This window comes from Pundamilia nyererei, unplaced genomic scaffold (genome assembly GCF_000239375.1).
Source record: "Pundamilia nyererei isolate P.nyererei 1_Seehausen unplaced genomic scaffold, PunNye1.0 scaffold00091, whole genome shotgun sequence".
NCBI lineage: Eukaryota > Metazoa > Chordata > Actinopteri > Cichliformes > Cichlidae > Pundamilia > Pundamilia nyererei.
The window spans coordinates 1,998,879-2,011,776 of NW_005187492.1; the positions used below are offsets into that span (position 1 = coordinate 1,998,879).

General features: G+C 39.0%; 1 protein-coding gene across 2 annotated transcripts in view; it reads right to left on the bottom strand.

Moving 5' to 3' along the window:
• pitpnm3 (PITPNM family member 3) overlaps positions 1–12,898 on the bottom strand; it is a 102,303-nt gene that overhangs the window by 63,208 nt on the left and 26,197 nt on the right. Inside the window, exon 3 of one of the 2 annotated variants that reach the window (XM_013912486.1) lies at positions 2,534–2,641. In XM_013912486.1, coding sequence (XP_013767940.1) covers positions 2,534–2,641 — 108 coding nt within the window. Of the gene's footprint in view, positions 1–2,533; positions 2,645–12,898 lie in introns of both variants that reach the window. The other variant, XM_013912487.1, reaches the window with a different exon arrangement.

A 12,898-nucleotide genomic window follows, 5' to 3' on the forward strand; every position in this document is an offset into this window, starting at 1 on the left:
GATTATCATTTTTGCCATAATCGAGCAGCCCTAGTACAAAGCATCCGACATATATGAGATCAAGCCATCCATGGTCTTGTTTAAAATTTAGCGACAGTCTTGAATAGATTGAAAAAAATATTAGAACATTGCTGCTTGTAAAGAATTGTGTTTTATCAGATGCTTTGCATGCACACAAACAAACTGAGAAGCACAAAGAATGAACGCAGATATGCATGTTTCATGCTCAGTGATTTTTTTCCCACAGGCATCCAAGTACATATCTCTGCCAGCCTTGTGTTTATTAGCTGCTTTCAAAATATTCTTGTTATCTAACTGATCAATTACAAAATATTCACCACATGCAAGGTAGCCTGACCGGTCTCTTCCACTTTAAATTATGCCTTGGACTGTGTAGGAGGTTGTTTTCTCAAGTGGTTTTGATGCAGAAGCTTTAACCTAAGTTAATCACCCTTTCCGATATTAGGCTGGCATCAAAGAACTCAGTGTAATGTGAAGCAGTCACTGGTAATAACATAATCTCTGTAAACATATTCCTGCATAAAATCATGTAGACTGTCTAGGCAATGGACAACACATACTACATTTGCTCCCACAGCTCTCTGGTTTCTGTTTGTAGACATTTTGTAGGTACAGTACTGAACAATTCTGTCTGCATCCTAATGCAGTCCATGTAGAGAGCAGAAGAAGAGCGCACTGGTCAAAATACAATCTCTACTATTGTCTTGTCAGCCATTGTATGACAAGAGTTGCTTTTTATTAGCTGTTTTAATTATAAGCACATGTATACAAAGACTAGAAACACTGACTGGCATGTGGAACACAAGTGTTGACCTGGACATCGACATTATCCATTGTCTAAACATCCGCTGGCTTCATCAAAGCCCTCTGAAAATTGTTTGCTTTTCTCAGCGGCTTAAGATACCAGACAATAGCTGGTGTTTTCCCAGATTGATTGAATAATACAGTGATGCGAACTCTGGAGGTCTGTCCAGCTTTAAACCTGCATTTCTTTATTGTTGTTATAAATTAGATTTACAGTGGAGGACAAACAAAGCTTAAGCTATTTTCACACATTCTCTGCATCCCTGAACTTCTCTATGACTTACCTGACAGATGTGCCCAGATCGGACATTAGCCAATGTTTAACCTGTCAGCTCCCTATTTACAAAGTCCATGTGATGTCAGATTAACCTGATATATTCACTGCTGGTGAGTAAGTCTTATGTTTGCTGCCTGGTGCACATTCAGGTCTCTCTCTCACCTCCTTTCTCAGAGAGCAAATGCATCTGAAATGGTCAATTTTCTGTTGTGGAAACTCCAGAAAACATCCCAGCCTGATTCTCCTGAAATTGTCCAAAGTTCATATGTAAAATTGCCTTTTGTCACCAGATCTTTGATGTGAACTGGCTGTATTGAATCCGAATAGCCATTGTCCAAAACACCAGCAGCTCTTGTTTGTTACTAGCAACTGTGAGTACCACCTCCACTGTTTTCAACTGATCTGTAATTCATAATATTCTACTTTCTCGTTAAAACCACATTAAGAAATCATGATAACTACAGAAACAATCATCATCGTGAAACTCTGTCAATATAATGGTGTCAATGCATTTATATGCAAGTTTTTAGTGGACCAAATAAGAGATGTTGCCCTGAACACAAGACACTAATGAACTGAATAAATCTGATTCAGTGATTTAACTGATTTGATACTTGGTTATGTGACTGTATACAGTGCCTGCCAGCCTTTGAGCTTTGACTAAAGTGACTAGAATCAGCACAGGGAAATTTGATTTCTACGTCTCTAAAATTATACTTATGATGTTTCCTGCAAAAGAGCCTGGTTAAACAAAGTTTGCACTACCTGTCTGACACTAAAAGAGCACGTCCCGGTGACGAAAGTCAAGCTGCTTAAAATATGGATATTTTCCTAAGGATTTATTGTTGGGAACAAAACCTTCAAAAGCCAATACATGTTAACCATTTATTCTATCATAGTATCTATTAGTGTCAAGTGGACACTAATGCTGGCCAATCAAATACATGGAAGGGTCGACACCTGGCATCATTATAATTATTTACCATTTTATTCTGCAAAAAACTATAAATTGCAAGAAATCTGATGACCTGTAAGAGTTATAAAACTGCCTCAAAGAAGATATCTTACTGTGCAAAAGGCCTCCGTGCCCCCTGGTAGCAAACACACACTGAGGGCTATTTTGGGTCTGCAGTTCAAAATTAGAAAATATTACCCTGTACTCATTATGACTTAATAAGATGAAATCAGGGCAGTTCTTTCACTTCTTTTGGCCCTTAGTGGTCAAAAATGACTTAATGTAGCTTTAAATACAAGCTACAGTCCATTTACGATCTGGCCGCAATTATCATCATTCAGTGGGAAATTTTCACTATCATTCCAGGCAATTTGGACCTTCACTATGGATGTGTGAGCAGTGTAAAAACATCACTGCGCAGATGTCTGTGTGTGTGTGTGTGCGTGCGTGCGTGCGTGCGTGCGTGCAGAAAATACCGTGCGACTGGTCCTCCATGTGTCCCAGCGTTTCGATCTGCTCCACCAGGTCATTTGAGTTCCACTGACTCATCCCCAGCAGAATGGCGCTCTTCCCCTCCATAACATCTGCTGGGACACGCACACACAAAATGAAGTAAGGACACTGCAGCAAAAACAAAGGCCTGTTCTTCTTTCTGCATATCAATAATATGCCAAGTTATTGAAGCTTAAACTGATCAAAGTGAAACAACATTAAAGGCTCAACTCATTTTGTCAGAGTAGACTTCTTCTCTGTTGCTTCCTGGCATCTCACATGTTCTCATGTAAAACTTTTAGCACTTCTTCTACCACCTTACACCTGTAGCAAATGGTCGACACTCTTACATTTTTATTTTGGTTTGCCAAACAGTGTAAGTTTATGCCAAATGCAAACACATCTTAGTGTGTGGCAGCCAACAACTTGGCAAATAACCAAAAGAAAAGCATAAATAGCTATTTATGCCTTTCATCGCCACATAAGTGAATGACAGACATTGTTTATTAATGTCTAAAACATTTGGCACTGCACACATGTCTGATAAGCACATACCTTTCACATTGACTTGCTATTGTGTTATCTTAAATTGAGCAAATTGATCTTTCACGTAGCTGTTAGATGATCTGAACACCTGGAAAAGTCAGTTAATAAATTGTAGAGCAGCTGAAAGTGTGAATATTTTTAAACCTAAATTTAGAATCTAACTCTTGACTTAGGGACATAACAGTTTCTATGGCAGGGATAGTGCATTAGATAAATAATAAATACACCACTGGACCAAACCCAAGACAATATTCTGTGGTGTTAAGCTTTAAAAAGGTTATCTTATTATTGAGAACTTGGCAATTACATGTTTAAAAATAAGATATTGTTTATTGAATGGAGGACCAAGCACAGAAATGTTACTGGGATGTGTACTATCAACACAATAACTGGAAAATAAGCATCTGTAAAATGCAAAATATTTTTCAAATGCTGTTTTTTCATGCAAAATAAATGTGATCCACGAGATCCAATAACATTTGTTAAGTCAAAATGAGTCACGAGATTGTTTTATTTTTGGTGTGCGGGGAGCCAACTTGCCTGCTGTGGACCTGGCTTGCATATGCTGCCAGCATACTGTGGAGTCATTTGTAACCTTAAACCTGCCAGTTGAAAGTAAATCTCAATTTTTTGCCATTACGACCCGATTCTTGCGTTGGGCTCTTGGGCCCACTAACCTGAGCTCAAACATTTATTTAAAAAGAAATTGCATGTGATGGTAAAACAGTTCTACCAGATCCAGCTTCCTGTTTCACCAACGATGCTTGTAGCCTGCGTAACAGCTTATTAATGGCATTCTAGGAGAAACAGGCATTCTATCATGCTTCTTGCCTAGTTAGCAATGTATAGGGTATATTATATCAGTTTTATATTAGGTATGCTTTCTTTAAAACATAACTCACCACACTGTCATAGTAAATGACAGGCTCTACTCATCACAGATTGTCATCCAGGACTGTTTGAGATGGGCCCTGTCATGCATGAAGAAACACCTCTACCTGACAGACTTTTCTCCCTAACATCTTGGCTGGCATCCCTGAGAGACTCTGACGTAGAGCTACAAGCTCCGTCTATCTGGATCACACAGCAGCCAGAGTGCTGGTCACAGTTTGTCTTTTGCTATCTGCTCTGATTCTTTCACCCTCTGTGCCCCCTCTTTCCACTTCAATTACACAGTACTGGGATGAATATAATGATGCAGAAACACACACAGACACACACAAACACACTCGCAGTTTCAGACACACAGACAAGCACTAAGAAAAGGGAAAGCACTAAGGAGGAGACGCATATTTGATCCAAGCAAAGCGTTTCAGGATGTAAGAGGCCAGGTTTTTGGACAGGGGGAGAATGTAAAGTGGGTTTTACACAAAACCATGAAAACACAGGTTACTGAATATCTGTGGAAGGGAGAGCAGAGCAACAATACTCATCCAAGAGGCTCCTCTGAGAAGCAAAATGTATTCACAATGAACAAAAAAACCTCCACTTAAGCTAAAATCAGCATGGCACAGAAATAAGCTGCACACAATTTCATCTGCAAATGAGTAAAATAGTAACACCAGCTCAGGAAATCAGGTGGAGCACAATGAAATGTGCTGATAAGCAAGAGGGTAGTAAAGCCATTTATGTCCACCGCATCTCTGGCTTCTGGAGTATACGAAGGAACAGCTAAATCGGATTTGAAGAACAGGTATAAAGAGGAATGGAAGTGTGAGATTTGACTGCAGCTGACAGCCCTGAGGGAGGGAAAAAAGAGATTTAAAAACATCTCTCAACCTGTCAGCTCGCAGTCAGTTGTTGTCAGAGTGGAAGCTGCCTCGATTGACCCTGACCACGCCGGTGTTTTAACAATTCTCAATTTCTTCGTCTCATCAGAATGAGTTGGTTGCAGGAAGGGAATACCAAAATACTACTTCGGGCTTTATTTTAGGTCCATTCAACTTCCGATGACTTGCTACGAAAATGAGATTGCTTCGGGGATTATCCAACAAAATGGTATAAAAAGGATGAGTCGGGTAAGTAGGCTGCTGAAGATGGATGGCACTGAAGTATCACGCACAGCTCACATCCAGACAATAAATATGTGATCAATTATACAAAAGCCAAAAAGTGTATAAAGGATGTTTAGGCACAAGTTTATGCTTGAAGAGGAAGGTTTTAGTTTTTCATCGTGTACTTCAAAGTTATATCAGCCATCTGACTTTTTGTTGTTGAAGGCATATTAGAAATATTTAAATCAAGTCTTTTAATGTGTGAATTATCTGCTCTGTCAGTGTGACCTCCTCTTTACACATGATTTTCTTGAATTCAAACAGTTTGACAAAAGTATTGCGTGATTTGAACAACTGATTTTATCAAAAGTCCCTAAGTATCGATTCCAAATATTAAACTTGATTCTTTTCTCTGGAACTCTCAGTATGAGGTCCAACGAGTGGCTGATGAGAGTGAAGATGATTAGAGAGTTGAGAGAGACAGCAAATCCACAGAGGACAAATAAAGTGGCTGATAACCATTTCTGTGATTAAGAAAAAAACAACAACATCTAACCAAGTCAAGATCAATCTCGTAGAGGTATCATTACTAAGGTCTACAATCAAGAGACACCTGCATGAATACAGACGGTTTATGACAAGCTGCAAACCCCTGGTTAGATTAATGAACAGGAAGAACGGATTTGAATTTGCCAGAGAACACCTAAAAGAGCCTGCACGACGCTGGAGAAATTCCTCACGCAAATGAAACCAAGATTAACTTTTTAACTTGTATCAGAAAGACAAGAAGAATAAAGTATAGAGAAAGAGAGAAGCATGCTGCATTATCTGATAACATGGGGCCAGCAGGGTGCCAGTTTAGCTCGATGGGATAAGCAGGTAATCATATCTTACATAGCTGAGAGCAGCTGGCCTGGGTTCGAATCTGACCCACGACCTTTTACCACATATCTTCCCCTCTTTCTCTCCCTCTGCTTTCCTGTCACTGTACCTTTTTAAATAAAGCTGAAAAAAAGAATGGTGGCATAGCTATGGCATGTACAGCTGCCAGTGGAACTGGGTCATTAATGTTTATTGATGATCGGTCTCCTGATAGAAGTAGCAGAATGAATTGTGACATGTACAGATTCTCTGCTCAGATTCAGCTAAATGCCGGAAAACCGATTGGACAGCGTTTCAAAGTACAAATGCATAACGACCCAAGCATGCGGCAAAAGCAACTCCAGAGTTTCTGAAAGCAAAGAAGCCGGATGTTCTTGAATTGTTCTTCAAGCCCCTCTGAACATGTGGAGCTATTCTACAAAAATAGCTGTAATTCCTGCAATAATTTTGTTAAAACCCTTGAATTACAGCTGAAAGTCTGCACTTCAATCACATCTTGATTGCTGGGTTTAAAATCCCTTGTGGTGATGTACAGAAGCAAAATTACAAAAGAAAATGTCCAAATTTCAATGGACCTGACTGCAATTGTACAATCAGCTACACTAGCTGAGCTACTCAGCTTGTTCACAACTAGCGAAGTGTAGAGCTTGGCAATACATGAAAACATCTCTCCCATGCAGCCATATCACCATTCAGCCCTTCACCATAGCAACAGGGGTCGCCAGCGGTGGACATTTAATCTGACATTAGAAATCAATTTTGATTAATTATGTGATATAACCTTTTCAGAATTTAGCAGCCTTGTCACTGCTGCCCCAAAATGCTGACTGCAGTGACCCTGAAGCTGCATGATCAATATAAGCACTCACCATTACTTTGATGATGAATCTGTTCTTCTTCTTCACATCACAAACTGGGGGTTGGGGGAGGGGGGGGCAGTATAAGAGGAGGAAGTAGGTGTAGCTCCAGCAGGGGCCCTGTAATTTTTAGTGACTGACATTCTATGTCCAAAACTTACAGTTTTTTAATATTACTTTGTCTTTTTCTTTGGACAAGTAATCATCACATAAGCCCTGGAGGGCCCTAAACCAAACTAAAGATAACTACTCGATTACTACACTGTTTATTATCTCTATTAATAGAGGATGTGTCACGATCCTGGGATGTTTGACCCAGCGCTTTGAGTTTTAATATATTCTGATGTTTATGGTTTGTTTTTTAAATTCATTTAGTCATCTTAATCTCCTCGATCGCTCAGTTATCGTTCTTTGTTTATTAGACTCCCTCTGTGTCGTCACCCCCTATGTTTAAGTCTCCCTTCTCGGTTCATCATGTTGAGTCTGCTTGTCTTAACCTGTCATGTTTCTTGTCTTCGTGTCCTATGTTGTCAAGCTCGTGCCATGTCTGCCTTCTATTATGTTTTCTGTTTTATTTCGAAAAGGTCTGGTGTCCCATGTGTGTAGTTTCACTTCCCCTGTGGCGGCATTATGTTTATTCTAATCACCTGTTTCCCCATGTGTTTCCACTTCCCCTGATCACCTCCTGTGTGCATTTAGTCTGTGTGTTTTCATTCATTCCTCATCCAATCGTCTGCTATCCTGCCATGTCATGCCATGTTTCCAGGTCTTCATGTATTCAAGCCAAGTAGTCACGCTTAAGGTTTTTTCATGTTTATTTTCTCCTCACCATGTTTTTCCATGGTTAAGATGTTTCATGTTTTCTTTCTAGTTTTCCCCAGTTTAGGTTATTGTTTTTGCTCAAAATTATTTCCGCCCTTTTATTTTTGTACTGCTCAATCAGCGATAATAAACTACGCGTTTTCTGTTAGAATCAAGTTTTGTTTTTGCGTGTCTGCATTCGGGTCCTCCGCACTCCAAACAGTCTGCTTGAGCCAGACTTTGACCAGATGTTATTAAATGCCACTACAAATGTACAAAGACTGTGCAAAAGAGCCCTGGTTTGAAGCATATCCACTCACAATCAAATTAGATTCTAACCAAATATAGTTCAGGGAGTACACAACAACATAGTAATGCAAGTCTGACTTGCATTAAAACCCAATTTACAACCAAAACAGTTATATGTTTTAATATCCTGTCAGGCTCAGTCCTCTCGCTATTTAAATTAATGTCGCAAATAACAAATCAGGATTAACACACAGCAAATTTGTTAACAGCTCACGTCAATAAACAATCGAGTTGGCATTCGCCTAAGCAGCCAGACAGCAAAAATAGTCCTGATGTAAAAAAGGAAAACTAAATAAACTAAAAAATAACTGACTTCTCCTCATTGCGTATGCAACTCAATTGCTTTTGAATGCAAGATCCTTAAACAAAAGTCGAGATGTATTTATATGCCAAGGTCTGTATTATGCATTCTAACAAGAAAATATAAATGTGATAAAATGTAAATGTGGTAATTGTGATATCATCTAAATCAGCGAGGAGGACAAGGAGGAGGAAATCAAACAGTTTTGACCTAAAGAACTGTTATAGCTCATCAGGAATTTAACGGTACCACAGCTGACACTTCCAGTCATTAACCGCAATAGAAATTTTTCTTTTACTTATAAATTGTTTTCATTGTTTTTGTCTGCTTGCATTCCTTTTAAAAATACTAATGACGTGGTGCTGAAGGGGTGAGAGGATGAAGTGGAGGTGTAGGATTGAGAGAGACAAAATTTTTCAATTTTACTACTACAGATGGTGTAAAAAGAGGAAATGAAAGCAATTCTCACACATTTACACACACTGCTGTTGTTGGTAATACAAAAACAACACTTCACGTTGCAGAGAAACAGACTGCATTTCTACATTTACGTCTACAACATGACACAGCACAAACCACTCTGTGATGCAGGAAATCTTAATCATGTTTCATTCCATTTAACACCCCAAATTTATTTTATTGTTGGGGATTGGTGATGAGAAATGCCATTAACTGCAGCTTTTCTGCACTGCATTTTCATTTGGAAACAAAAGAGCCAAGAAGAATCGCAGCATTGTCTCTTAAACTGTTACCCTCAACCCAAAACAGACCAGTTATCGAATAAAACTGGACTATGTTTAGTCTTACTAAGCAATTTTAATTAGAATTGCAATGTTTAGGTTTGCACAACTTATTCAGCAACGCAATCTTTTTCTAAGAGTAATAACTCAAAGAAAAAGCCTTTATTCTATTGGCTTGCTCAAACTAATGATGTCCCATCATGTTTCTGCATGTGGTTTCTTCACTGTAGGCAGAGCTTCAAATAATTTAACAATTTGAAAGTATCCTCTTGAAATGAATCGGTAAAACTCCTCCTAAGCAGAGTGGTTTGGATTTTCCTTGTCATCTCTGAGGATAAGCTTCGAATGTCTTGTAATCTCCTTTCACTGGAGAGCTTTCTGGATTTGAATTGGAGGTAAACTTGAGGTTTACCTGCCTCTGGTGGAAAATTAATATTTTATGCTCATTGATGAAGCAGACTCCAGAGCATGAGGTGGACGTTCATGAATCCGCTCAGCATCTTCACCGGATCTTTGTGGGTGTCTGCACGTCAGCCTGGGAAACTCTGTGACCCCCAGTGTGTGCTTCACTTCTGTTTTTGTCATCACTGTAGGCCAGCTCCAGAAGCCTCTGACGATGTGACAAACTGATTTTGTGTTTGCGTGCTGGGGTGCGTGGGGGCTTTGCTAAGGGGCAGCTGTGCACAAAGGAGTCAGGGGAGTTAATCAACAGAGATGACAGCATCAAACATCCAGCAAACAGCTGTGTTGCCTCTACACCATGTCATACAAACACTGGCTGACACGCAACAACATCAGTAACAAAAAAATAAAGCTCACAGCCTCGGTTCTCATCACAGACGTTGATGAATTTCATGTCTGCTTCCCCGTTTAACAATATGATTTACACTGTCATTTGTTACGTCTTATTCAATTTTTTTTTCTTGCAAAAAACTATCAAGAAAAATAATCTGGAGTCTAGTGCTTGCTCTGATTTGTACTCTAATGCTGCAGTTAAAGTAATTTTCATCACACTAAACAATGAATCACAAATATGCCTTAGGGTTTATTTGAATTTTTTTGCAAATATTAAACTTTGATGGATTTTTAGGGAAGAATCGGTTTCTGAAAAAATGAAAAATCTGTGAAAGAGCAGCAATGAAAATCAGAGAAATGACAAAGAAGAGGATTGTGTGAAAAGAGGCACATCAGCAGGATGAGATTTGAGGCAAAGAATGTGAGGCGCTGTGGCTAAAAACACGTCTTTTTTGCTGTACAAAGCACATATGTGATTAGCAGTAACAGATGAGACCCAGCTCCAGTAATATGTATGAAATGCTCTGTTAATTAGAAATTATATGCTAATTAGAAATTGTATGATAATTATATGGTAATTATTTGGCTGGTATTTATTATTGGTTAATATCTGGTTAGAGAATTCTAGTCTAGTGAAAGCTGTAATATTTAAAGATCTTTTAGAATGAATTTGAACATCAGAATAATATAGCTTTATTTATTTGCTTTGTTCTGATAACTAACTATAAAACACTCATACTTGAGATGAAACATGGAAGTTGTCAATTTGTTCAAATAAGCTACTGTTTGTACTACTGATAGAATACCGTCCTGTTTTCATTCATCAGGCAGAACAGAAAATACAAGCACATTATTTAATAGGAATGCTGCAACCGGCCTCTCAAGTCTCATTTAAAGGGGCACTACAGGAATCTTAACCTGCTACATTATGCTAGAAATGAGGGGCCAATACATAAAGTCATATTTCCTATACAGTATACTGTCACCATATTATTGTGAACCCCCAAAAGGACAAAAGTGATGCCCTAAACTAATGCTGCAAAACCAATCTCCTGGATGACAGATGAAAAACCTCACAAATGTCAAACCCTTGTTTCCTCCGCTTATGTATGCATTTTCATCTTTTCTTTTTCGCAAACTCTTTACAAGCAGTCTTTGATCAACTTGTAATAGATGCATGCTGTGACCAACCAATTATATTGATGGGTCTCAAAAGCTTAGATGAAGTGAAAGCTCTGGAATACAGTGTAGCCATTTCTGAATACTCAGCTCAAAATGCCATATGCAGTGTGGGCAAGAGCCCTAGAGATGCATCATTTCCTTTCCAGGAAGATCCAGAGAATGTATTGTATATACAAAACCATCTGTACAGATACAGCTCATAATGAAGGAAATGTTTTAAACTACTGTTTAAAACAATACCCCCCCACACACACACACACACACACACACACACACACAATAGAGGCAGCCTGGACTCATCTTTTTAGCAGAAATCTGGGGAAATGCTCTGACAGTCTTCATACATTTTCATGTTTTTTTCCTCTGTCCACTGGGTAACGCAGTGCAGATGAAGGCATTCATCATAACAGCCTAAATAAAACTCCCCCAAGCTTATTGTGATGGTTTGAGTGGTGGGCCTATAATATGACAAACTAACCACTCAATCATGCTTTCATTCGGAATCCAATTCTTTCAGTTTCTCTCTCAACTTTTCTAACTTTTAAATTACTTTTCGTGAGAAAACCATATATCCCCTCTGCCTGCAGGAAAAACAGAGACGAGTTATACACAACCAACACTCAGAGGCCTGCAGTTAGCAAGCAGCTGTAGTGGGTCATAACTTCAACAACCTTTTATGACCTTGGTCTGGTTTCCCTTTTAAGGAAGGCATCTTTCATTCTAAGCACATGTTTATGTTTAGAATAACTTGCTCTGTTGTCTTTGCTGCAGGACACAGCTCCACTTCTCCCCCGAGCTCAGGCTATAAAGTCACAGACAGACCACAAGGAAAAAATAAATTCAGTTAGAATATGCTCCCCTCTCTGTGCTACGCTGTATATCCTCTTTCACTTGTGCTCATTCTTAAGAGCCTTCTTTGCAGAATGAAACAGTCTTGCTTTCATCCAACTTGAAAGGATAATCCAGGGTTTTCACAACCTAATACTTCAAAAACACTGGCCTGCCCCAAGTCCTTCCGATGGTGTGCTCGGTGAGAGATGACAAAATGAGATGTGATATGTTTCCTCTCCACAGACCAAACAAACAAGCAATAAGCCAACTAGAGATGGACGAAATGGCCTGAAATAAAAGACAGGACCAAAACTGAATGGTGCTTTGTGAAAAGCGTCTTGAATACAAATTCAGGCAACTCTACAAAGAAACAACTCTCTCTATAAAATGCAAAATTCATGACTGGAAAACAATAGCATCCTCCTTGATCAGTGTTTCAGCTATCTTGACTACTTTGAGGAGACAGATGTTCCACAGCAGTTTATGTCTGAAGCTACAGATTATAGTCAGTTAGCTTTGGTGGCTATACAGGCAGGAAATTAGGAAAAAGGTTAATTAACAACCTAAATAATCTTGACATGGGATTATTACAAGGGGGGACATCGTGTCATTTAGAAATTACCCTCTAACTGTGAAACATGTCAGTTATTACCAAACGATGTAATAACTGACATCTCTGGTTGCTATTTGCATAACCATCAATAGGCTGCACACAATGACTGCTGAGCCTGTTGAAACGCATGCTACCATGCACTGAGCTCTCTCTGTAAATTGGTCTCTAGGTTATGTAGCAATATATATCCTCTTGAAACTGCACTGTATAACTTTTAATTTTTAATAGAGAGCATACAACTTATTCATCGTGCAGCAAAGAGGCAGAAAAAAGTGTGCTTTAAAAAAAAGCTGAAATCACAGGGGACTAACGGTAACACAGGGAGTCTTCTTTTTCAGCTGCTCCCTTCAGGCGTTGCCTCAGCGGATCATCATTTTTGAATATTCTCAGCAGTCTCTCTTTGCATCTCCCAACAACATAGGACTTCTCTGGTTGGAAACCTATAGTAGAATTTTTACTTTACAAATTAGAGGCATGGCAGGTTCTCACAGAATTAGG